This window comes from Salvelinus namaycush, chromosome 5, assembly GCF_016432855.1.
Source record: "Salvelinus namaycush isolate Seneca chromosome 5, SaNama_1.0, whole genome shotgun sequence".
Classification (NCBI taxonomy): Eukaryota; Metazoa; Chordata; class Actinopteri; order Salmoniformes; family Salmonidae; genus Salvelinus; species Salvelinus namaycush.
Window position 1 is genome coordinate 14,153,742 of NC_052311.1, and position 27,938 is coordinate 14,181,679.

Genomic DNA, 27,938 nt, shown 5'->3' on the forward strand with positions numbered 1-27,938 from the left:
TAACCTTTGCAGAAATAACAAGCAGGTACGACAGTTGTAATTACATCCCGATAGGAGGAATTCAATGGAAGGTATCCATGGAAATATAACACAGGGTCATCCAAACAGAGCAGACCTCTTTTAAAAATATGAGCATAAAATCACAAAGCTCATTATTTGGTTGGGAAACTATTTTGAAGTCCCCCATCCTTTTATCTTTTCCCTCTGAAACTATTTTCTGAGAATATTTTACCGTATCAAATTCAAAGAGTAAAAAGGAATTAAGGATATGCAAATCTGACTCCAAAATATATTTTTCATCTTGGACAAACCACAGGAGGAGGAGGAACTATAACCAACCAGCCAACAGAATAGGGTAATTCATTATTATGCTATTTGGTAATCTGTAAGACACATGCATCCAAAGCACCTACAGTAAAAACATGAGGCTCTGCAGATATTCTGATGCGTCTTTAGACAAATTCAGACTATGGCGTAAAACTTTTCATTGCTTCATTTATTTATTTTTTCTATCAAGGTTAGTTTTCTAGGCCCCAGCCAGTAGATATGGTCTCAAGGCCCAAAACGGTTTCTATGTCTTCAATCGTACACAGTGTTACAACAACAACCTTCCACTCCCTGATGAGTAAGCCTATTCAGGCCATACCCTGCATGGAGATTTTAAATAAACCCATTCCAACAAATTAAAACTGCAGTAGTGGAATGCATATTGTCTTTTATTTTCCTATGTTTATACAAGATGATGTTCTAGGACATATTGAACAACAACAACATCTGTATCAGGTATACAAAGTTGCATGTCACATTTAATCTTTTTTGTATTTGATCCTAATCCATTTATACCAATAATCCATTTTATTTGTAGAGCGCCTTTCATTTACAGGCAGACTCTCAATGCTCTTACCAGGTTCAAAGTGATATGATAGTAATAGGAGATAGAATACATCTCATGTCTATCTTCTTATAGTCCATACATGCTAAGATCAATACGTATTCGTTTGACAAATCATAGCTACCCTGCTCTAGCTGACGGCGAAGTCGGCTCAAAACAAAAGTGACATGGGTTAAGCATGTGGAGTAATGAGTAGTATTGAGTGTTTTCACATGCAAAAGTGATTGCTTTTGATTAAAAAAAACTTTACCCTACCTTCCCCCTTTACCCTACCTTCCCCCTTTACCCTACCTTCCCCCTTTACCCTACCTTCCCCCTTTACCCTACCTTCCCCCTTTACCCTACCTTCCCCCTTTACCCTACCTTCCCCCTTTACCCTACCTTTATGAAAATGTATGTTATATGGAAAAGGTGTTGTATGTTTTAAACAATGCATTATGCTGCCTTGTTGACGACATGACAGAGCGACGCAGATTACGATATGATTAAAGAAGGGTGCTCCTCTCTCACAGCTTTTGTCCGTTCACGTCACGAGCCAAAGACCGGTGAACAGTGGTTCAGCGTAATCGAACTCCCTTCATGTTACAACTGCAGATTCTAGCTTTAAAGTGATAGTTTATTTTATCTTATTTTCCTCCAAAATTGTTAGCTGGTTAATTACCGATCTCTTGAATCGCTTGGCTGCTATTTTTGGATGTAGCAATGCTAGTGGAAACAAAATGCATAAATTAGTGCTTTAACTTCCAAGCATTCATTATTCGTTGTCCCAGAAATCCATTTTGATTGAATAGGCACCTTTCATGAGTGAAGGCCATACAGACATTGAAATTAACCAGGTTTACCAAATATAAAAAAAGTGGGCATGTTACTATTTGTACATGAAAGATAGACACAAGGACCCAGCAGTTGACAGCCCCCCCCCCCCCCCCCCCCCTTCCCCATGTGCTAGGGGAGGTACTGATATCCTCCCTTCCTGAGTGTGAACTCCAGTGAGCACTGTGGGCATAGGGAGTATAGCTGAAGTGATCCCACTAGAACTTCTGAGGATGATGGGTTGACCTGGGAGGGTCTCTCACCTGAAAACTTGGAAATTATGGAAGCCATAAAGGTCCTTCATTTTGTGCCATCTGGTAAGTCAGTTTGCCCAGGATTGGAGGGTTTCCCTGCTGTGCAACCCGAGAACCCTTGTGCCAGACATGTGCAAGCGTGTGCCATTTGCCTTCCAGACTTTACACCTGACAACCCGGAGGGAAGTGTTGTATGTTTAGTGATTAAGTTGAATTTTAGGGTAGCACTGTCCTTTTACACTTCAACAAGACTTGCCTTGATTTTTGTCTAGTTTTACATGTATAATGTGTGAGTGAGTATTGTTTTTAAATGAATCTGTGGCATTGTCTACGTGTGCTTACAACTTGTTACAACTGGTTACTGTATGAATCAAGTTTGATATTTTTCCACCAGCATCTTGATATTGAAACCATTCATGCTAAATGAGATGCCTTTATTGGCCTGGACAGCTGGAAATTTCAAAAGCAAATGGTGTGGGTCAATATTTACAATATGACTGTAAATGGAACCCTGGCCGTGCCATGGGAAGTACAGCTGCACCCGTTAACTATCATTCTGAAGTGAGCTGACACATTTTATCTGGTTGCCCATGGGTGAACATAACAAGGATATCATCTGATGCGTATTTGACCGTTTCTGATATGACTCGGGTTGTTTGCTTGGTGACTGACTCTTTGTCTGAGGCGCAGGACTGTTTGCCTGAGGTGAATAGTATTATGGGTTTTCTTAGGGCAGAAGATGTGCCTCTGTAACAGTCGTCCTCCCAAACACCAAGATAACCTCCTACTTATTCCTACATATAGGCTACATACAACCACAACGTCCACACCTTTTTTGTATTCGGCGCATGTGACTAATAAAATTAGATTTAATTTCATTTGAACTACAACGTCTTACAAACTCAAGTCCTTCACCACACAAACTTCTCACTGTACAAACAATGTAGACGGCTGCATGCCACCAACCAATTAGTTACAGTATGCAGGGCACTATATATGAATAGCACAACAGGGCAGTTATTAATAGCACAGCCTTTTCCTAAAAATATGTATGACACAGGTAGCTCAGACAATCTCTGTAGTGATCATTGGGGCATCCACCCCTTTCCACTTCCTGTATTGGCTCTTCTGTGGTCTTCATGGGTTAATCTGCTCTGGTTGAATTTTCTCAGGCAAGGGATTAAGTAAGATTATCCAGTAGAAAAAAGCCACATGTTCTAATCTGGTAAATTTCAAGGTTTCCACTCGTTGAATGTATTATTAGACCTGGGATGGTTTGTTGAGACTTATTTAATAATACAAATATCATGACCATACGGAATTATTTAATAAGGCACTTCATGGAGAGGATAAGACGCTCTTCCCTGTGGTCTTACTTTGAACCAGCATGTTCAGGCTTGAGATAGAATTTTATTTAATCCACTTAAAAACGGAAGATAATTAGCTCGATTTTCTCTTCGTTACATTTTTTGCCTCCAAAAGGATTATCCCTCATTGCCACACAGAATTGGTGTCAAGGAGAAGCAACTGTTTGAAGTTGTCTTTTAGTATTCATGTATTGGCACCAAGCTAGAACTTGGTATACTTTGACTGATTTCCTTGTTTTTCTACAGCATGTGTGTGCATATCTGTAATGTCAGCACAGCTGCAGGGTAGGGCTTCAGTGCCTTGAAACAACGGGAGAGCACAATGGCAGTAGGTGGCATCTGAGATTCTGATGCCAGAAACCCACAATCATACACTATTGGTTCGGTTATCTTTACGGAGACAAACCTATTGTGCACCTTGACGAGGTAATCACTTCACCTGGCATGCAAAAGCACTCTCACTGGTGTAAGGTATTGTGGTAGAAAGAGCTGTATGTCTTGCTTTCACACTGGCGTAGTGACATGGTCTACAGTACACAACACAACCTGCCGTTAATGTTATTACACCCTGTACCTGTGAGGCAGTAGGACTATTTTTCTGCCGGTTGCTTTTCATGTTTACGGTAGTTCTGCATTTTTTATTCATTCATTTAATTTCTCATCCACATAAATTATACAATATGGGGAGACTGTATTTCAGAAGGGGAGATAATCATATGATTTAGCAAAATGTATCCCATTCTTCCAGAGGGGTTATGACCTTGATAATATTTATCCCAAAGGGGGTAAAAGATACCGCTCAAACAGAATAAAGAATTCATAACATTTCCCACTTTTTGCAACTAGCTGAATGTACTATTTGAAAAGACTTAACTAGGACAAGGCTATTCTGTTTCTAAACTCCCAAGGCCAGTTGCCTTAAGCTGATAGCCTTTTCCCTAAACAACGATAGTGAGGCTTTCTTAGCCACGCCCCAGGTATGAACCTAGCTTCTTGTCCTTATTGAAGGTAATAACTTTTCCCCAAACCACAAATATTCCCTCATTAGCTGTCATTCGTAGAGTTGAAACCATACCATTAACCGTACAGTTTACCATACCGTTAACCCTACCGTTTACCATACAGTTTACCATACAATTTACCATACAGTTGATCATACAGTTTACCATACAGTTTACCATACCATTAACCCTACCGTTTACCATACAGTTTACCATACAGTTTACCATACCGTTAACCGTACAGTTAAGCCTACCGTTTACCATACAGTTTACCATACTGTGTACCTCAAAGAGAACATAGGAATGATATGTTAGCATACCATAGAAGGCAAGACAAACCAAACAGCATCATTAGAACAGAAATATAAAAGGAGATAAATAGAATTTCCCTCCAGCAGTTGTTCTGAAGACATGTTAGCTCAGACCCCATATGGCTTTCTGGAAACAAGACAGCCATTTTAATGAAAAACATGCTGGAAATATCAAACCGTCAAATTTAAAACTCTATTTCTAGTCCAAGAATCTGCCTCAGAGCGCAATATGACTGCAAAATAGATCATGTGGTCAATTAAAAGCAGATTGAATAAAAACAAAATAAAACAATTTCACCTTCCAAAGCAAACAGGAAGATACACATTTTAGCAACTGATTACAACCAGGAGCAGGACAGTGGAAGGAAACTATTTTGGGGATTGATTTCGATGGCCAAGTTGCCATGCGGCCAGCAGCAGGACAGTATATCTCTGTCAACACCACGAGACAGCGTCCTCAGGAAGTCAGACAGCCTTCTAAACAGGACATCCACAAGCACAAGCACATGAAGAAGCCCTGGGGAGGAGACATGCTGTAGTGGAGGGAGGTGTACAGTAGGCTTCAATTGGTACTACATTTTACATGTCTTGGTAAGACTTTACCAGCCCACAGGGATCATCCTTTACTGCATGTGTACACCTTACTGTTACATCTGTTTACGTAGGAAACATCTACAACGGTCTTAATGGCTGTTATTTAGTCAGTGTCTTTCTGAGATGACAATAACACACTGTAAGGGATCATACATCCGTATGAGGAAGTATTTCAGTGCGTTATGACCACTTCATAATGCATTATGCATAATGCATTTGATTTAATTTACGTTTATTTAATGTTTTTTTGTTTTTAATTCCAGTCCCCATCACCGGGAGGCCTTTTGCCTTTTGGTAGGCCGTCATTGTAAATAAGAATTTGTTCTTAACTGACTTGCCTAGTTAAATAAAGGTTAAATTAAATAAAAAATAAAAAATAATTATAATTATATCTATAGATGTTCATGACCTAAAATATACACTATTGACAGAAGACTTCAACTTGCCAAGTGGTCGTCTATATAACACACAAAAAAGGCTGCCATTAAATATCATAGGGTCTCCTCACACATTGCTCAGACAGTCAGTTGATGAGGTGAAACCCTGTGAAATGGGAGAGGCATGAGAATCTTCCCTCTAATCACCATAGAGATACAGTATACTGGAGCCATAGAAATAGAATTCATTGAACGGACACTCCCATTCAAGTCGATGTGCTGTGGTCTGAATTTTTTTCTCTCTTCTAGTTGTTTTATTTCTATGGTAGAAAGGCTGTGAGGCTACTCTCTCCCAGGACCTTGCTAGGAACAGGACTGTCTCTATGAGATACCTGACTACACACACAAACATTTCCTCATGCCCTTCAAACACCATCTGGGGTTGGGGTCAGGTTCACGGTAACTTAACTGAATTCATGTGTTTCTTTTGGGGATCAAATGTCTTGACACTTTCAATGATATAAATTAGAGACATATGAGAAGACACCTCCTCCAACTTCTTATAGCGCTCTGGCATTCTACAAAATACAATATTACTCCTTACAGACGCATACATAAAACTATAAATTCATAGGAAATAAAAACCTTCCAGATTAAATGGAATTGACTTCAACCATGTTAGTAATGCCATTTGCAATGCTATGACTTTATAAACAACTTGCTGCTGTATTTCTGTCAGGCATTTCAGTGCTACGAGCCTGCCGGTGGATTTGAAAGCTAACGAACGTCATTTATTGTTGTCGCCTGCATTCTGTGAGCTGTTTTTGAAGGCATGATAATGCCAGGAACATGGGGTTCACTCTGTGTCAGCTCTGTGTCAGATCCACTCTCTGTCAGATCCATTTTCACTGAGACCTGGGGACATTCTCTACTACACCCTTAACCTTTCACTTTGCACTGTATGGTGCCAGGTTCCACTATGTCCTAGTAACACGTAGAGGACAGGATATCCCATGTGGAAATAACAAAGTCGTTTACATACAGTATAAAGAGAAGGGACATCATGACGCTTGCTGATGCATCTCACCAAGCATAGCCAATACAGGTGAAGGATCTTAATTTAAGCCAGTTTGCTACAACAGGAAAATAATCCTGCAGCAAAAGGAAATGTGAATTATTAGGTGGATTATAATTAATGGACATTTTTGTAGGGGTTGGTACATTTTTCTTAAGGGAAAATCAGGTCTGAAATTTCTAAGTGGAAATGACAAACTTCAGAAGCTTTTTAAACCTCAACTACACTACACGTTTTATAGTTCCAGCATTGCAGGAAAGTTCTCCTTCAACAGGGTGATCAAATGAAGATCCTACATCTGTATACTGTAAGGCCTATGCTATCTATGTTGTACAGCCAGAGTACAAATATGTCATGAGTAATTAAACATTTACAACATTGATTTGTTCAGTCTCTCGGTACACATTATAGCTGGCTTGACTGATTGTTTTATCGATTCAAGTGAAAACTTTGAAAACACTCTTTGACATTGCAGAACTCAGACTTTCCCGTTTCCTCTTTTTTAATTCCCATATTTCTCTCTCTTTTCCCCACAGAGGCTCCATCATCTGGGAGGTCAAAGAATGGATATGTTTTCCAGGAGATGGGTGAGTATGGAACAGAGTTTCATTGTTGACTTTGATCCCTTTGCTCAGCGGTGCTCTCGTCTGCTGTGGTCTCTATCACATCATAGGATGATAGATAGGATGTGACATGGCATTATATCACATCATAGGATGATAGATAGGATGTGACATGTCATTATATTACATGATAGAATGATAGATAGGATGTGACATGGCATTATATCACATCATAGGATGATAGATAGGATGTGACATTGCATTATATCACGTCATAGGATAATATATAGGATGTGACATGACATTATATCACATGATGTGATGAGATACTTCATATTTGTTTGACAAAATGTATCAATTTTGAATAGGTACCGACCAGTGGTAAGACATACTGTAGATCACTCTGGGCAAAGCTAATATGCACTGATTGCAGTGGTTATTTATGATAATGCTTCATTTCATGCACCAATGAGCACCGTCAGGCCTTTAGCGGTAGTAACAAAGAAAACGAACTAGTAAATAACTAGGTAGATGACAAATGAGCCGATGCCATGGAGAAATACTCATATATCACATGTGTGCAAAGTTATAGCTCAGCCAAGCTAATTACCAGATCAAGCTGCATTGTTGTTTATGGATACAGTCTTCGTGCCCTCTTTCTCCCTCATAAAACATGCATGAATCTACAACACATATTTCTCTTCAATACGATGAAAATTTACGAGGGGACGTCTATTGTTATATTGTGCCATTTCTGGTTTTAGGGGGATTCTTTAATAGGGCCTCAATGTTCTGTACTGTGTGTTCTATAACAGATGGTAATACAGGCAGAGGGCAGACCAATAGCTTCATACACTAAATACTGTTGACCTTGTCTAATACCTTAACCTTGAGACCAAAACAGGGTTTTCGTCTTGACTGAATCAATCGATATTGTAGTAGCTACATCCATTAGGCTAACACTATGCATTTTCTGCAGGTTTGTCTTTGGAGGGCAAGGTTCTGGAAGTATAACTGTACTTTTCCATCATTCATATATGAATGTACCATAACATCAAGCAAGGCACTACAGTGAAGTAAACTAGCCTATTCAGAGATTGAAGGACCTGCATGGTAATTTATGACATTGGAGAGGGTATCCTAATCCCTGACCTCTGACCTTTGCTGTGTTGTTGTGTCTGCAGAGTTGCGAGATGTGGAGCGGGAGGAATGTGTTGAGGGCAAAGTGGGGAACCATGACAATACACCTAAGGACCACTATGACACTCCGATCCAAACAGGGATTTCAGGTCAGTGTGTGTGTGTGTGTGTGTGTGTGTGTGTGTGTGTGTGTGTGTGTGTGTGTGTGTGTGTGTGTGTGTGTGTGTGTGTGTGTGTGTGTGTGTGTGTGTGTGTGTGTGCATCATACTAATCCATGAAATAGTATTTACCAAGGGCTGCCAAAAACTACTATTCTCTGTCTAGCTTCCATATTTTGACATTTTGTTACAGTAATGAGGTACTAGTCAGTGCCAAGACTTCCTCAGAAGTCAAGGAAATAAACAGTCTGTCATTGTGTGTCCTTCTACTATTCCACCTGCTGTCAGAACTGACTATTTATAAATATGGAGAAACAGATCTCTTGAGAGCTATGTGCCTATGTGGTCTGTTGAAAACGATGCCGACTTAAAAACCTTTCATCTGTAGTTCCAGATGACTCTGGGGATGACCCTGGGGTTGGGCTCCTGAACACATCAAGAAAAGTAAGCTACTCTTTTACAACACTCTCTGTACAGCTCTAATATTAGCTAAAGGAACTTGAGAAGTGAATCCCAGTGGAATTATGACATATTTGAAATCAAACTTTCACCCAGACCGAGTACTAACTTCAATGGGATGTTTGCATGAGAAAGTTTGAGTTACGCATAGTGTATCTGTATGGTGTTGGAACCATTTACAAGTCTACTCCTACCAACATCTTCCCTGGCCTTGTCTCCACCAGTATGTGAAGCCGATGAACTTCCAGGAGGAAGTGCGTGGCCACCGGGACCTAGATGGCTTCCTGGCCCAGGCCAGTATCCTATTGGATGATAAGGCAACCACTCTAGACGAGGTGCTAAGGTGCATGCTGACCCATGTAACGGAAGACGGCCACGGGAGCTGTGACATGGACGAGGTCATGAACACTGTGTTCACAGACACAGGAGGAGATGAGGACAATGGTGTGCATCAGGGAATAAAATGCAAAGTGCAGTTTGCAAATGGCAATTGCTGGAAGAAGCCAATGTAGTTCTAAAATGAGGAGGTTGATAGAATCTCGTTTCTTATGATTATCAGTAAAATGTCTGTATGTAAAAATGATAGATTACTACGTATAACTTTGTCAGACTATAAATGACCAACCACCCAGCTTTGGAATAGTTAGGTCAATTTCCCTGCTCTTGAGAGGAGCTGGCTACTGTGCCCGGAGACTTCCAGCAATTGTGCTAAGCTAACAATAAGCTAACATCAATTATCTTTAAACTCCACGTACAGACATAAAAATGATATCTGACTCTGGGTAAGTAGAATCCCCAAAATCTTGCAGTATCCCTTGAAGCACATAAGGTATTGGTGATAAATGAGATGGAATATTATATCAAGGTAGGCCTAATATCTCAGTGAAAACATTTATCATGATTTAGCTTTGTTTTTCAATGTACTAGAAAAAGATACACTCGTTGATATTAGTACCCCCTGTTTGCTCTCCCCAGTGCAATTGTTGTCCGAGACCATTCAGGGTGTGACTTCTTCTGCCACTGGAGTCCGCTACCAGCAGTCCTGGCTCTGTGTCCTGTGAGTAACAGCTGACATACTGTATTATCGGTCATTACTTGTTATTACTTTACGTAAGTAATGTTTCCAACACAGTCAAACCTCTGAGTAGGGACAAGAGGTTTGACTGAATTTGTCTGTCTGTGTCCGTCTGTCCAGATGCAATGTGAAGAGCCTCCAGAGACGCCACGTCTGCATCGCCCGTCTGGAGAGACCACAGAACTGGGGAGCAAACTGTTGTGAGGCTCGATATGTCATCCTCATTCTCTCCCCACCTAGGACGGTAATGCTCCATTTGACCTATCTACAATTTAACAAGCAGAACATGATATTACGCTAATACCAATATGTCTGTGGCAATATTACAGTAATGCCCATATTTATGTGTTTTGTGAGTTGAGAAATTTACTGGCAACTGATTAATATCTTAATAGTTCCATTATGTTCCTCAAATATTCTCTAAGTATTCTCTCGCTCCCCCAGAAAAGCACCAAGACAGCTATCGAGCTGGGCCGCACATTCGCCACCATGTTCTCAGACATCTCCTTCAGACAGAAACTGCTGGACGCCAAGACCCAGGAGGAGTTCAAACAAGAGCTGGTGCACCAGCGTCATCATCTCTCCACAGTCAATGAGAAACCAGCTACAGAGAAGCAGATGATCCATGCAGAAACGGACCCACGCAGCAAAAAAACACTAAAAGTAGGCAGGGGCTACCTCATCAATCTGACTGGGACTGACATGGCCAACACGTAGCAGCTTCACTGTTCAGTTGGAAACACAGTGCCCTCGGAAAGTATTCAGATAGCTTTACTTTTTCCACATTTTGTTAGGTTACAGCCTTATTCTAAAATGTATTAAATTGTTTTTTTCCCTCATCAATCTACACACTGTGTTCTTGGGGACCTTCAATGTTGCAGAAATGTTTTGGTACCCATCCTCAGATCTGTGCCTCGACACAATCCTGTCTCGGCGCTCTACAGACAATTCCTTCGACCTCATGGTTTTGTTTTTGCTCTGACATGCACTGTCAACCCCTGGACCTTATATAGACAGGTGTGTGCCTTTACAAATTATGTCCAATCAATTGAATTTACCACAGGTGGACTCCAATCAAGTTGTAGAAACATCTCAAGGATGATCAATGGAAACAGGATGCACCTGAGCAAAATTTTGAGTCTCATAGCAAAGGGTCTGAATACTTATGTAAATAAGGTATTTCTGTTTTTTATTTTAATACATTTGCAAACATTTCTAAAAACCTGTTTTTGCTTCGTCATTATGGGGTATTGTGTGTAGATTGCTGAGTATTTTTTGTATTTTTAATCCATTTTAGAATAAGGCTGTAACGTAACAAAATGTGGAAAAAGTCAAGGGGTCTGAATACTTTCCGAAGTCACTGTACCTGCTAGTTAAAGGGATGGTTCACTGTTTTTCAAGCTTATTTTCGACATAGGGTGTGGTTGTTTCATTCAAAAGATTCTGGATGTAAATAACCAAATTTGGTTTGGATGAAACACTGTAAATTGAAAATAAGCTAAAACGCAAATAAAATAAAGAGCATTACTTTACTTTTACTTTGAGTAACTATTCCTTTAAAGCGGCATGATAAAAGTATTTTCCCTGTTAGTGGTGTGGTCCCCTTATGAGATTTCCCCCATGTGGAGATGGACCACCCTCAGGTTTTCCTTTATCCAGACATATAAAGAGTCGCTCCACTATGTAGTAATACTTCAGCCAATTTTTTTTATCCCTTTCCCCCTCTATCATCAAGTCCTCAGGAATGGTAAGCAGCTGGACTGCACATTCAGCTGTATGCCAAACTGTTGCATTTCCCTGGCAGCAGACTGCATCTAGGCTCTTGTAACGACAAAGTACTTCATTATGTAGCCTTCTTAAATCAAGGGGAAATTTCTGGGCTTAGTGTGTAGAGACGCAACACAGAAATGCCTGCCCGGTTAAAGAAAAGTTGCGCTTGAAGTACCTTAGTAAAAATTATTTTGAATAATCAACCAACGCATCCACAATAATCAAGGTCAAATACTTATTCCAGAGGGCTTTTCTTTCTGTGTGCCTTAACAAACACAACTGTGGTGGATGTTGTGGTTTCAGGCCCGTCTGGTTTAGTGTCTTGTATTACTGTATATAGAGACTTTATTATCCCTAAAGGACCACGTGCTTTGCAGTAGACCTACAGACCACATAATAGTACAGGATAGTTCAACCAATCAATTAAACGTTTGTTTCTCCACAGTGTGCAGATTTCTTTAAAGTTGGCCAAGGTATCTATGAGGATCTTCGTCGGCGACTACCACTCTATCCCTCCGACTTCACAGACGGTATAACTTTTAAGCTTAGCCTTCCTCCTGTCACTACATTTTAAAAGATACTTTGCCGTTACGGCCCCTCTATTTAGACCGGTCATGGATAATTATTTTTGATAATTGACTTCAATATGACATACACCGTTTTTTAAATCATATTTAACACATCACATAGCCTAAACTTGTGAAAAAAGCTCAATCTTTCACCTTACAATTGCTGTTGTCATTACGATTATCACAGCTAGTTCATATCCAAGATTGTACCTGTATTCACAGTTGGCTGAGTTGTAAACTGCTCTTTGGTTGGTTGGCAGAGTTGTAAACTGCTTTCTGTTTGGTTGGCAAAGTTGTAAACGGCTCACCTGTTGGTCCATACAGGTATGTACGGCAAAGACCGCTCCTGGCTGAAGTACACCACCACCGCCATCTTCCTGTACATTGCAATTCTACTTCCTAACATCGCCTTTGGTTCGCTGAACGATGAGAGCACGCGGGGAGAGATAGGTACAATCATCTGGATGTCTCTCTATCCCCCTGTCTTGTGCCTGTCCATCTGTCAAAGCCTGAATGACCCTGACTGAAATGTTTGAATAATTCAGCTTTCAATTAAATTCAAATAAATTATATTTTCTGTTGATTGAATCCTGAAAATGTATATAGTCACTCACTGTATCTGTATCTTTGCCTACACTAATATTATAATGGTCTGTTCTTGATAGATGTCCGGAAAGTCATCGTTGGCCAGAGCATCGGAGGAGTGATCTACGCTCTGTTTGCTGGTGCTCCTTTGGTTATCCCACTGACTACTGCACCCCTGGCCATCTTTATTAGCGGTATGTCTACTAAACATCTGGACAACATAAATACTACATCAATATCCTGTAGACTTGAATTATTTGTCTGATATTTTATATGTTTGTAGTGATCCGGGGAATCTGTGATGACTACGATTTGGACTTCCCTGCCTTCTATGCCTGCATTGGCCTGTGGAACAGCTTCTTTCTCATCCTGGGAGCACTTTTGAATGTCAGTCTGTTCATGAAGCTCTTCAAACGGTCAGTGGACAAACAGCCATTCAGTGAATAAGGCTTCTGCTGGATGTATAACCAGACCAGTTCAGGCCATTGCAGTACAGCTTGGCTCAGCTCTGTTAGGCTCAACTTTGTAGTTAGGAAAGGACCTTGACAGCATGACTACTGAACCCACTAAACATGTGACATTCCTGTCTGTTTTGACTTCATTTTTTCCCATAAACATCCCATTTCATTGAAGGTACTCACTTGTAATCAGTGTGTGACTTTGCCTTGGTTTGTTATGTCTTGGTCTGTGGTTTATTCTGTTCAGATAAAGGGGTATACTCTGTGTTTCTTTTATACCCTTTCCTTACAGCTCATCAGAGGAAATCATAGCCCTGTTCATTTCAATAGCCTTTGTTGGGGACTCGGTGAAAGGCACTGTCAAAGGTGAGTCTGGGGATGGGGGGCTTACATTTACACAACATATTCAGGTGTTCCGCCCGCCGGGAAAATCCGTCTTAGTGTAAATGTAGAGGAATCTAAGCGGGCTGCCCGTCATCTGCACAGTAAATGTACCCAGCATATATCCATCAGTCTTTAAGAGGCGAGCGAAGCATGCAATCAAACCATTCCCCCCGGGCAGGCTCTGAAGGGAACTGACATGTGTTCCGGAGGACGCCCTTGAGTTAAGCACAAGTCAGTGGCTGAGGAAGTGGCAGACGAGCGTATACATATGTTGCGGTCTGTCCCTTATCCTTGGGCTGCCCGATTAACTCTTTCTTTCCCTGCCCTTATCCCTATTTCTACCCCTTTCTTTCTCTCCCTATAGTCTTTAATTACTTCTACCACGGGTCCACGCTGGCAACCAATAACAGCACGCGGGTGCTTCTAGAGATCAAGGAGTTAATGGAGAAGGCTGCAAATGCAACAGAGAGGCTGGGGAGTGGGACCAGCCATGGGGCCCCTGTGGTGAAGCATGACACGCATGTGTTTCTGCCCGAGTCTCTGGTCCTGTGTACCAGGGAGAGGCCTATCCTCTGTCTCCTGCTCATGCTGGGGACTCTGTGGTTGGGGTATGCCCTCTACCAGCTGAGGAGGAGGTAAGTTCAGATCAAGTTGCACTAATATGCGGGCTGACCGCTGCCGGGCTGACCACTGCCAGGCTGACCACTGTCAGATCAATGGTGGCTAAAGGACACACTTTATCTCAGGGGTCTCCAACTCCAGTCTGCTGGTTGTTTTTGTTCCAGCCCAGCACTAACACTTCATTGTCGAACCGTCTACGGCTAAATTCAATTTATATAATTTAGAGTAGCAAAATGTTATTCTGTGCCCAATGCATAGTTGACATACTGCTATGTGGCTTGGTTTTCTTCCCACAGTCCTTATCTGCATGCCAAAGTGAGAGAGGTGGTGTCTGACTGTGCCTTACCCATCGCTGTCGTTATATTCTCCTTCATTGGTTCCTTCCTTTTCCTTGATGTAGAGCGTGAGTAGTACACATTATTGTTCAGAAAAGGGAATTGTCTGTTTTAAAATGGCCAATTTGTCATTGATCAAAATGTTTCAAGCAAGCCTTGAAAAAGACTATATAAATGCCACAAGACAAATCATGCCACATTTCTAAACTGTTCCCAACATTTCAAAACAGTTCCTGTGTTCAACTTCCACGACGGGAAGATCTTCAGGCTGGCCCAGTTTGACAAGCTGACGGGCATGAACTGTCTGAGCGCTGTAGGCTTAGGCTTCCTCCTGGCGCTGCTCATCTTCATCGACCAGAATATTGTCATATCACTCACCCACGTCCCCGAAGCCAAGTAGGATCTTATATATTTTTACTTTATACTCTAGGTAAAGAACGTGTGTTGCAAAGTGGACATAACTGCACCGCCAGGAGAATATTGCAGAATCATTACATTATCGTTTGATGATTGCAAACAAACCTGCAAGAGAGTTTGTCACAATGATGTACTTTTGCTGTAGCACAGCACATGCATTTTTTCAACACACTCAACTGTATAGTATACTCTATAACGCTACTCTATTATTCTGTATATTGTATTTGGTTTTCATTAAATATGACTTTGTCGTAAGGCTTTAACCAGTTCTTAATTTGAGGCGGATTCGGTACCTCTCGTGGCATGAAAAATTGTCACTTTTTGCAATGTAAAAATTCTAACAAACGCGATCAAAGTTCATTCGAGTTGCCTCTTCGTTAATTCTAGAGCCGCGCGAAGGGTTCTGGAGGAGCTTCAGCACGCCTGATAAATTGAAGTACATTTTCCAAAGTTATAGAGTTACTGCTGTGTGTTCCGAAAGAAATTAAATAATACAGAATAGCCTACTATACCATGAGAAAGACAAAATATTTGCCACAGAGGATAAATTGCTTATTTAAAAAATAGCCTAGCTGTGGAGTGTAGCCCAATGAGGCATAGCTTACAGTAGGGAACGTGCAACAAATCTGTCAGTGAACAAACAGCATGCAGACAAAACTGGCCTTTCGCAATATTTCAAATAGTCTACAATCATGGAAAACACAGGTTGGAAAGCAAATGTCTAACGCTGAAAGGAGAATACTCTAATTTGTCAGCTGTAGGCTAACCAAATATTTGATAAACTTCCAAATATTGTTTTACAAAGTAAAACAAGAGAGAGAAGCTTTTGGCATGAGTGCATTATGCCATCACCAGTGAGTGAGCTGCGATTCATTGGGAGAGTCAGTGAAACTGGAAAGCATTTTTAGGACTATAATTTCCCCCTCATATTGAAGCCTACAATATGCGTCCACACACACAGGCCTAGACTATTGATGGATTCAAAACAAGGTCATTTTCATTGATCTCAGATACTCAGTTTGTCAGTGTCAAAGTAGCCTGCCATTTCCATAATTTGTGGGGTATTATGGTGCTTTTAACTCAAGAGTTCCCACTTGGAATTCCGTGTTAAATTCCCCCATTACCCAGTTCTTGAACACACTAAAGTCGGAAGTCTGAGATTTCCATAAAAAGATTATGCCAAAGTCTACATTCATGTAAAATGAGGTAGAATTGCATGACATGCGTTTTTTAAAGGCCCAATATGCCCCGGACCCTAGGCCACTAAGGCTTAGGCTCCCATGTGTGCTACTTCTGTAATTACCTCTACTCTACTGCTCTATGCCACTACGCAAATATCATGATATGCATGCAATGCTTTTCGGTGCTCCACTCTAGCGCTCACTTTTTGTTCCGGAACCTCCCGATTTACAAATTAAGCACTGGCTTTGACCAGCTCAACCAACACGTTGGTAGCCTATCCAGCCAGTATGTTGGTAGCCTATCCAACGCGATGTCATCCATGGTCCACGATTAGTCCATGTATGTCTGAACTGTATAATGCCAAACTGTTCTGTGTCTATGTGATAATGTTTCAGGTTGTTGAAGGGAACTGCATTCCACTGGGACCTGATGCTGACCGGCTTCATCAACATCCTCATGTCGTGTCTGGGTTTGCCGTGGATGCACGCCGCATTCCCACACTCCTCCCTGCACGCACGTCAGCTGGCCAAGGTGGAGCTGCACGTGGAGGGGGGACACCTCTATGAAACGTGAGTGAGGGCAGCTTGACCAAAGATTTAGAGGCAGTTTTCTGCATAACTTGTTGTGAACATGTATTTATTTATTTTTGAAGCAGAACAAGAACGGTTGAACAGTCCCATATGAAGCCAACTTAAGCCTACTTTAATGAAGATTGTTCATTTAACATTTTTATTCCTGTAGTCTGTGCAATCTCCAAGATTCTATTTGGAATCTGTTGTTCAATGGCCCTTGAAACAAGATTGCTGGTGGGTGTTTCTAATGAGACTAAACAAGAGGCTCTCTCTTCAAGAATGCCTGTTTCTGTTTCTGTCGGTTTAAAGCATTGTCAATGTGAAGGAGACGCGGATCACGGCTCTGACGGCTAACATCCTGATCGGCCTGTCAGTGTTCTTGTTACCCATCCCTCTGCAGTGGATCCCCAAGCCTGTCCTCTACGGCCTTTTCCTCTACATAGCAGCCACCTCCCTCGACGGCAACCAGATGTTTGACCGCATACTCCTCCTCCTCAAAGAACAGGTGAGAGTGAGGAAAATAGGGGCATGTGTGTGTGTGTGTGTGTGTGTGTGTGTGTGTGTGTGTGTGTGTGTCTATTCCATCCATCCATCCATACTGTACATACATAAGTCTGTCCATCCATCTCTGTCTGTCTGTCTGTCTGTCTGTCTGTCTGTCTGTCTGTCTGTCTGTCTGTCTGTCTGTCTGTCTGTCTGTCTGTCTGTCTGTCTGTCTGTCTGTCTGTCTGTCTGTCTGTCTGTCTGTCTGTCTGTCTGTCTGTCTGTCTATCTAATCTATACAGTATGTATCTATTTATACAATATGTATCTATTTATATATATGTATCTCTTTATATATATGTATCTATTTATACAGTTGAAGTCAGAAGTTTACATACACTTAGGTTGGCGTCATTAAAACTTGTTTTTCAACCACTCAAATTTCTTGTTAACAAACTATAGTTTTGCCAAGTCGGTTAGGACATCTACTTTGTGCATGACACAAGTAATTTTTCCAACAATTGTTGACAGACAGATTATTTCACTTATAATTCACTGAATCACAATTCTAGTGGGTCAGAGGTTTACATACACTAAGTTGACTGTGCCTTTAAACAGCTTGGAAAATTTCAGAAAATTATGTCATGGCTTTAATTTGAGTCAATTGGAGGTGTATCTGTGGATGTTTTTCAAGGCCTACCTTCAAACTCAGTGCCTCTTTGCTTGACATCATGGGAAAATCTAAATAAATCAGACAAGACCTCAGAAAAGAAATTGGAAACCTCCACAAGTCTGGTTCATCATTGGGAGCAATTTCCAAACGTCTGAAGGTACCACGTTCATCTGTACAAACAATAGTACCCAAGTATAAACACCATGGGACCACGCAGCCATCATACCGCTCAGGAAGGAGACGCGTTCCATCTCCTAGAGATGAATGTACTTTGGTGCGAAGAGTGCAAATCAATCCCAGAACAACAGCAAAGGACCTTGTGAAGATGCTGGAGGAAACTGGTACAAAAGTATCTATATCCACAGTAAACGAGTCCTATATCGACATAACCTGAAAGGCCGCTCAGCAAGGAAGAAGCCACTGCTCCAAAACCACCATAAAAAAGCTAGACTACAGTTTGCAACTGCACATGGGGACACAGATTGTACTTTTTGGAGAAATGTCCTCTGGTCTGATGAAACAGAAATGTTTGGCCATAATGACCATTGTTATGTTTGAAGGAAAAAGGGGGAGGCTTGCAAGCCGAAGAACACCATCCCAACCGTGAAGCACGGGGGTGGCAGCATCATGTTGTGGGGGTGCTTTGCTGCAGGAGGGACTGGTGCACTTCACAAAATAGATGGCATCATGAGGTAGGACAATTATGTGGATATATTGAAGTAACATCTCAAGACATCAGTCAGGAAGTTAAAGCTTGCTCGCAAATGGGTCTTCCAAATGGACAATGACCCCAAGCATACTTCCAAAGTTGTGCCAAAATGGCTTAAAGACAACAAAGTCAAGGTATTGGAGTGGCCATGACAATGTCCTGACCTCAATCCTATAGAAAATTTGTGGGCAGAACTGAAAAAGCGTGTGCGAGCAAGGAGGCCCACAAACCTGAGTCAGTTACACCAGCTCTGTCAGGATGAATGGGCCAAAATTCACCCAACTTATTGTGGGAAGCTTGTGGAAGGCTACCCGAAACGTTTGACCCAAGTTAAACAATTTAAAGGCAATGCTTCAAAATACTAATTGAGTGTATGTAAACTTATGACCCACTGGGAATGTAATGAAAGAAATAAAAGCTGAAATAAATACATTTCTCTACTATTATTTTGGCATTTCACAATCTTACAATAAAGTGGTGATCCTAACTGACATAAGTCAGGGAATTTTTACTAGGATTAAATAGATGTATTTGGCTAAGGTGTATGTAAACTTCCAACTTCAACGTATGTATCTACAGTCAAATCAAATCAAATCCAAGTTTATTTGTCACGTGCGCCGAATACAACAGGTGTAGACCTTACAGTGAAATGCTCACTTACAGGTTCTAACCAATAGTGCTAAAAAGGTGTTAGGTGAACAATAGGTAAGTAAAGAAATAAAACAACAGTAAAAGGACAGGCTATATACAGTAGTGAGGCTATAAAAGTAGCAAGGCTACATGCAGACACCGGTTAGTCAGGCTGATTGAGGTAGTATGTACATGTAGATATGGTTAAAGTGACTATGCATATATGATGAACAGAGAGTAGCAGTAGCGTAAAAGAGGGGTTGGTGGGTGGTGGGTGGCGGGACACAATGCAGATAGCCCGGTTAGCCAATGTGTGGGAGCACTGGTTGGTCGGCCCAATTGAGGTAGTATGTACATGAATGTATAGTTAAAGGGACTATGCATATATGACAAACAGAGAGTAGCAGCAGCGTAAAAAGAGGGGTTGGGGGGGTTGAGGGGGGCACACAGTGCAAATAGTCCGGGTAGCCATTTGATTACCTGTTCAGGAGTCTTGTGGCCTTTGGGTAAAAACTGTTGAGAAGCCTTTTTGTCCTAGACTTGGCACTCCGGTACCGCTTGCCATGCAGTAGTAGAGAGAACAGTCTATGACTGGGGTCTTTGACAATTTTTAGGGCCTTCCTCTGACACTGCCTGGTGTAGAGGTCCTGGATGGCAGGCAGCTTAGCCCCAGTGATGTACTGGGTCATACGCACTACCCTCTATAGTGCCTTGCGGTCAGAGGCCGAGCAATTGCCGTACCAGGCAGTGATGCAACCAGTCAGGATGCTCTCAATGTTGCAGCTGTAGAACCTTTTGAGGATCTCAGGACCCATGCCAAATCTTTTTAGTTTCCTGAGGGGGAACAGGCTTTGTCGTGGCCTCTTCACGACTGTCTTGGTGTGTTTGGACCATTCTAGTTTGTTGGTGATGTGGACACCAAGGAACTTGAAGCTCTCAACCTGCTCCACTACAGCCCTGTCGATGAGAATGGGGGAGTGCTCGGTCCACCTTTTCCTGTAGTCCACAATCATCTACTTAGTCTTGGTTACGTTGAGGGATAGGTTGTTATTCTGGCACCACCCGGCCAGGTCTCTGACCTCCTCCCTATAGGCTGTCTCGTCGTTGTCGGTGATCAGGCCTACCACTGTTGTGTCGTCTGCAAAGTTAATGATGGTGTTGGAGTCGTGCCTGGCCATGCAGTCGTGGGTGAACAGGGAGTACAGGAGAGGACTGAGCACGCACCCCTGTGGAGCTCCAGTGTTGAGGATCAGCATGGCAGATGTGTTGCTACCTACCCTCACCACCTGGGGGTGGCCTGTCAGGAAATCCAGGATCCAGTTGCAGAGGGAGGTGTTTCGTCCCAGGATCCTTAGCTTAGTGATGCGCTTTGAGGGTACTATGGTGTTGAACGCTGAGCTGTAGTCAATGAATAGCATTCTCACATAACTGTTCCTTTTGTCCAGGTGGGAATGGGCAGTGTGGAGTGCAATAGAGATTCAATCATGTGTGGATCTGTTTGGGCGGTATGCAAATTGGAGTGGGTCTAGGGTTTCTGGGATAATGGTGTTGATGTGAGCCATTACCAACCTTTCAAAGCACTTCATGGCTATGGACGTCTGTAGGGTCTGCAGTCATTTAGGCAGGTTCCTAAATGACTACGGGTCTGTAGTCATTTAGGCAGGTTGCTTTTGTGTTCTTGGGCACAGGGACTATGGTGGTCTGCTTTAAACATGTTGGTATTACAGACTCAATCAGGGACATGTTGAAAATGTCAGTGAATACACCTGCCAGTTGGTCAGCACATGCCGGAGCGCATATCCTGGTAATCTGTCTGGCCCCGCAGCCTTGTGTATGTTGACCTGTTTAAAGGTCTTACTCACGTCGGCTATGGAGAGTGTGATCACACAGTTGTCCGGAACAGCTGATGCTCTCATGCATGCCTCAGTGTAGCTTGCCTCGAAGCGAACATAGAAGTAATTTAGCTCGTCTGGTAGGCTCATGTCACGGGCAGCTCGCGGCTGTGCTTCCCTTTGTAGTCTGTAATAGTTTGCAAGCCCTGCCACATAAGACGAGCGTCATAGCCGGTGTTGTATGATTCAATTTTAGCCCTGTATTGACGCTTTGCCTGTTTGATGTTTCGTCGCAGGGCATAGCAGGATTTCTTGTAAGCTTCCGGGTTAGAGTCCTGCACCTTGAAAGCAGCAGCTCTACCCTTTAGCTCAGTGCGAATGTTGTCTGTAATCCATGGCTTCTGGTTGGGATATGTACGTCCAGTCACTGTGGGGACGACGTCCTCGATACACTTATTGATAAAGCCAGTGACTGATGTGGTGTACTCCTCAATGCCATTGGAAGAATCCCGGAACATGTTCCAGTCTGTGATAGCAAAACAGTCCTGTAGTTTAGCATCTGCTTCATCTGACCACTTTTTTATAGACCGAGTCACTGGTGCTTCCTGCTTTCATTTTTGCTTGTAAGCAGGAATCAGGAGGATAGAGTTGTGGTCGGATTTACCAAATGGAGGGCGAGGGAGAGCTTTGTACGCATCTCTGTGTGTGGAGTAAAGGTGATCTGGAATTTTTTTCCCCCTGGTTGCACATTTAACATGTTGATAGAAATTTGGTAGAACTGATTTAAGTTTCCCTGCATTAAAGTCTCTGGCCACTAGGAGCGCCGCCTCTGGGTGAGTGGTTTCCTGTTCGCTTATTTCCTTATACAACTGACTGAGTGCGGTCTTAGTGCCAGCATTTGTCTGTGGTGGTAAATGAAACAGCCACGAAAAGTATAGCTGAAAACTCTCTAGACAAGTAGTGGCCTGCAATTTATCACAATATACTCTACTTCAGGCGAGCAAAATCTAGAGACTTCCTTAGATTTCGTGCACCAGCTGTTGTTTAAAAATATGCACAGACCGCCCCCCCTCGGCTTACCGGAGTGTGCTGTTCTATTTTGCCGGTGCAGTGTATATCCCGCTAGCTGAATATCCATGTCGTCATTCAGCCACGATTCCGTGAAACATAGGATATTACAGTTTTTGATGTCCCGTTGGTAGGACATTCGTGATCGTACCTCGTTTAATTTGTTGTCCAATGATTGCAAGTTGGCGAGTAGTATTGACAGTAACGGCAGCTTTCCCTGTCTCCTTCTCCGGGTCCTTACGAGGCATCCGGCTCTCTGTACCTTCGTCGCTTCCTCTTGCAAATAACTGGGATGTCGGCCCTGTGGGGTGTTTGGAGAATGTATTGTGCGTCGTCCTTGTTGTAGAAATATATATCTATATTTGCAATAAGTGATATAATGGTGAATAGCAGAGCAGCTAAAAGGGTTAAACAATCTCCTCTTTCTCTACCTCCCCTCAGACATTCTAGTCAACCATGATGTTAAACCATCTCCTCTCCTTCTGCCTCCCCTCACTCGTCCCAGTCAACCATGATGCTAATCCATCTGCTCTCCCTCTGCCTCCTCTCAGACGTCCTGGTCAACCATGATGTTAAACCATCTCCTCTCCCTCCCCTCAGATGTTCTAGTCAACCATGTTGTTCAACAATCTCCTCTCCCTCTGCCTCCCCTCAGACATCCTAGTCAACCATGATGTTAAATCATCTCCTCTCCCTCCCCTCAGATGTCCTAGTCAACCATGATGTTAAACTTCTTTGGGATAGGTGGGGCACTAGCGTCCCACCTCGACAACATCAGGTGAAATTGCAGAGCGCGAAATTCAAAATACAAAAATAGTAATATTAAACATTCATGAAAATACAAGTGTCTTACATTGTTTAAAAGCTTAACTTCTTGTTAATCCAACCGCCTTGTCAGATGTCAAAAAGGCTTTACGGTGAAAGCATACCATGAGATAATCTGAGGACAGCGCCCCACACTCAAAAGCATTAAAAACATTTTCCAAACCAGCAGAGGTGTCACAAAAGTCAGAAATAGCGATAAAATAAATCACTTACCATTGAAGATCTTCCCCCATCTCCTCTCCCTCCCCTCAGATGTCCTAGTCAACCATGATGTTAAACCATCTCCTCTCCTTCTGCCTCCCGTCAGAGGTCCTAGTCAACCAAGATGTTAAACCATCTCTTCTCCATCTCTCTCCCCTCTGAAGTCCTAGTCACCCACAATGTTAAACCATCTCCTCTCTCTCCCCTCAGACGTCCTAGTCTACCATGATGTTCAACCATCTCCTCTCCCTCTGCCTCCCCTCAGACGTCCTAGTCAACCATGATGTTAAACCATCTCCTCTCCCTCCCCTCAGACTTCCTACCCTCCCACCCACTACATTCGGAGGGTGCCCCAGAAGAAGGTGCACTTCTTCACAGCCCTGCAGATACTGCAGTTGATCATCCTGTGTGCGTTTGGCATGTACCCTCTGCCCTATATTAAGATGATCTTCCCCTTCTTGATGATCCTACTCATTCCCATCAGGTAACAGTTACATAATTAAATAGAACACATTTTATTGTACCTCCTGACCAGCAGGGGGCAGAGAAGTCCACAAAAAACTGGGAATCTGAACCAGGGGCTTTCGGCTTTGAACAAAGGGTAGCAGTAGCCTCTAGTGGTTAGAAAAACATGCTGGGTTGATTCCCGTGGTTAAATATTCAAGATCACCAATAATTGATTGTTGTGGCTTTTTATTAACAAAGAGTATAACAGGTGTATTTACCATTGAAAACAACCAAGACTGTAGTTCAATGACACTTACTACAGTAGTGAGTTTGATTTTGAATTAATTGGGTTTAATGTGTCTCTGTATCTCTTCACCAGGACTAACCTGCTGCCAAGGGTAATCGAGGCGAAGTATCTGGACATCATGGATTCCCAGCACATGTAGACAGACAGAGGGAGAACTCTGAAAGGACTGATACCAAGGCCTTGATTCAATCTGTAGCGCTGAAGACCTGCGCTAAAGCTCAATAGAAATGTAAAGATAATGTTCCCGCATTTGCGGAGACTGCATTCAAAGAAGGTGCTGTCGGCTCAATCAGAAATTACCGCTCAATTAAAATCGCACTACAGTGCAAATCTTCAGCTCTATGAATTGATTTGGCCCAAAAAATACAAAATGTATTTTGTAAACTGGGTCAAAGACGTATAAGGTTTTCAAAGTAGCAAAAAAATAAAACAGCAATTACAATTCCCTTCAAATCCTTTTTTATGTTCATTGGAGTGTCACATATGCCCTTATATTAGTTATATTCAAGAATAAAGCCAATAATAAAAATGTTGTGATTCATATGAATGTACCCCAGTAAAATGTCATTCAGTATAACACTAAGTGTTAAAAAAAAATGTATGTCCATTTTTCATAATTCCAAGGTTATATCCATGCTTAGACTGGCAGAAATATAACTACCCAGAAAATATGACATTATTTTATTTTGAATACCACATATTTTATGTGTCACAGGTACAACTCAAAATTTATTGAAGGTTTTTTACATAAACTTCCTGCCTTACACTGAAAGAAATTGTAAAATCGACAAAAATATCTTTCAATTCATCCTTTGAGATTTGTTTTTGTCTATCTGAGTCAACAAAACAAAGTTATTGCATTTTAATATAAAATACTGGTGTTATACTGTACGACAATATTTTGTTACCCTGAATGACACATATCACTACGGCCCATAAATATTGATTAAATGTGATTCCTTCAGCAACAACAATAATGATCCTATGAACTATTATTAGTAGCCACAATAGTATTTTTCAAGGACTCAGATGGTTGCTCCAGTTCTGGAGGTGCAGGTTCATGTTGTACTTGTACAAGTTGTTCAGGGGGCTGCTCAAAAGAGTTTCCTCCAGTGGATACTGCAGTTAAGTTCATCACCACATTCATTTGTTTGATTCTTTCATGGTGCCTCCTCTAATTTAATCTACATTTTTCCCTCTTTTTCAGCATCAGATTGTGTCATTGTATGGATGGGTGGATGATCAGGATTGACATCCTTCTTTCTTATCTGATAGCTAAAAAACGAAAATGTAATAGTTATGACACTGGCACAGAATAGGATTCACATCCATGAAATGTTATTAGTAGTCTATTAAAAGTAGGCTATACAATGATAACACTTAATCAAAGTTTAAAAGTTAAATCAACTCCCTCTCCTTTTCTCTCCCAAACATGTTTTGTTACTATTTCATTGCTAATGTTAATAATAATCACTTTACTATAATTTGAGCCTGTGGCAACACTTTACGTTGCATTAAATTGCATTATTACACAATTATTACATGATAGTTAATGTTATAATTATACATTGTTACACTGTAACTGGTCAATTTCTATTTAATGCAGGTACACAAATGAAGCAGCTATTAACCAAAATCCATTTTTAATCCATAATTGTGTGTGTGTGTGTAATATTATATTAACTAATATAATCCATCAGTTATACCTTAACTGCAGTGCAATAAAACATTAACTACAGTGTAATAGTGCAACTTAATGTTAAGTATTATCCACCCAGCTTTATATCCTGTTATATCCTATTCTGTTGCTGACAGTAGCATGAAACCATGAAAACAATACCTTGCTTTTCTTCTGGCTAGTCTTTCCTCCCTAGCAACTGGATCTGCATTAATCTTTGTCTGTGCCGTGCAGCCACTCCTTATTAGACAACGGCATCTACAGCATAAAGATAATGTACCATGAAATACCTTAAAATGTCATAAAATAGTTTACAATGATAATATTCAGTATTCATACAACAAGTAAATATGAATTGCATGATTAAATGTTGTAAACTAGTGAAAACATGGATAACAAAGCTACTGTCATTCAGCATAACGGGTGACATTGTGGTATAACATGAAACTTTTGTTGTGCTGAAGAACAAAAGCGTGATACTTAAGGATGGATTTCATGCATAAACATATTTAACAGGCAGTTCCTTGGCCATCTATATAAATTAATGACATTGACCTATAAAGATTATCCTTACTTTTTTATATTTAATAGAGCTTTTTATAAAATAATAAGATTAAAAGTATATTTTCAGTGTTGTACTGAAGGACATGCATTTTCGTTACAAAGGTTACTAAAGGGTGAAAAGGTGAAATCATCAAATATTTCAGAGAGATTTACTCACCTCATCACATTGATAGAGGGTCTTCAATGGGTCTTCTTTGTGATGTCACACACTGTCACATGATTACCATCATGTGATATGCTTTAAAATGGCTTTTTACCTTACCTTACCTGTTATACTGAATGACATTGATGAAACTCAAAATTCCGGACAAAAGTTATTAAAGTTTTAAAATATTTTTTAGATACAGTATGTCGCCCATTATTCTATATATTGTTGCAAACACTAACACGGCCATGGGTGTTCATTTATATTTTTAGGATGAATTTCTACATTTTAAAAACACTTTTGTCATTAGAATTTTTACCCGGACAGTTACACTGAAGGACATTTTGACACTTTAGAGCTCATTAACTCCCTTAATTTAATAGTTTGCAACACAAATATTTCTGGGTGAAAAGAAGGGTAAGAGTTGAGTGATTTAATATTATATTCACACATATTTAGATTTTTCTGTAAAATGAATGGCCTTCGGACACCAAATTTACACCTCTCGTCTTTGACCCAGTACATGTTAAGGCACTTTGACTCCAAGAGTACAAGACTGTGACTGGGTTGCAACCGGTTGTTGACTAAAATTGAAATCTGGATGGACCACAATTTTCACCTTTTTTATTTGTTACGTATAAGCCGTGCTTCTACATTTTATGCTAGGTTTCTGTATAGCACTTTGTGACATCGGCTGATGTAAAAAGGGCTTTATAAATAAATGTGATTGATTGACGTACAGTAGTTGCTTAATCTATGTAGTTGCTTTATCTATATAGTTGCTTATATATTTAACATACTCTTTAACCTCTCTTCTTATTGTATTATGAGAAATTCTGTACAACACAAGGCATTATCTAATGCTGCCCCTGACCCACACCCTACCTTTATATAACATGTTTAAGCTCATTGTATTGTTGTATATGAATAAGATAAACATTTAGAAAGATTAACATTGTTTTGGTTTTAGGCTGGGGTCTGCAGATAGTCATGGTTGTTTATACTGTAGTTCAATATTTTTGGATACTTATACAAAATCAATTCACAGTGAATTGGCCAGATTGCAATGCAAAAGAGCCATAACTTCTGCAATTACAAAGTAACATACAGGATATTAATGTAAAACAAACAAATATGTTGCACAGTATACTGCTTTCCTGCTGTTTAAGCTGTTACCAAACGAATAAAGCCTTTTAAATTATTTGAATGTTTGTATTTATTTATAATCATACTGCGACAGATTAACATGTTTATATTGCTCTATTTGCACTTTCTGTACTGTATTACCTCATTCTGAAGACGTGTAAAACAGTCCTCCCTTTCGAGTTCTTGGTTAATGGTTTCACAGCATTGCAGAACTGTGAGAGAATTCACCCTGTGCAATTGTCCCAATAGATGGCACTA

General features: G+C 41.1%; 1 protein-coding gene across 1 annotated transcript; it reads left to right on the forward strand.

The window, feature by feature from the left end:
• Positions 1–1,897: 1,897 nt before the first annotated feature.
• LOC120047985 (sodium bicarbonate transporter-like protein 11) lies at positions 1,898–27,741 on the forward strand. The gene is made up of 20 exons (XM_038993630.1): positions 1,898–2,022; positions 7,221–7,271; positions 8,432–8,536; positions 8,934–8,989; positions 9,229–9,448; positions 9,980–10,061; positions 10,200–10,323; positions 10,524–10,742; positions 12,295–12,379; positions 12,743–12,868; positions 13,084–13,197; positions 13,287–13,419; positions 13,754–13,827; positions 14,210–14,480; positions 14,763–14,869; positions 15,032–15,197; positions 16,796–16,969; positions 17,282–17,477; positions 23,708–23,877; positions 24,220–27,741. Exons 1-20 carry the CDS (start codon positions 1,986–1,988, stop codon positions 24,284–24,286), a joined length of 2,577 nt encoding a protein of 858 aa, XP_038849558.1. The 5' UTR covers positions 1,898–1,985; the 3' UTR covers positions 24,287–27,741.
• The last annotated feature ends 197 nt before the right edge of the window (positions 27,742–27,938 follow it).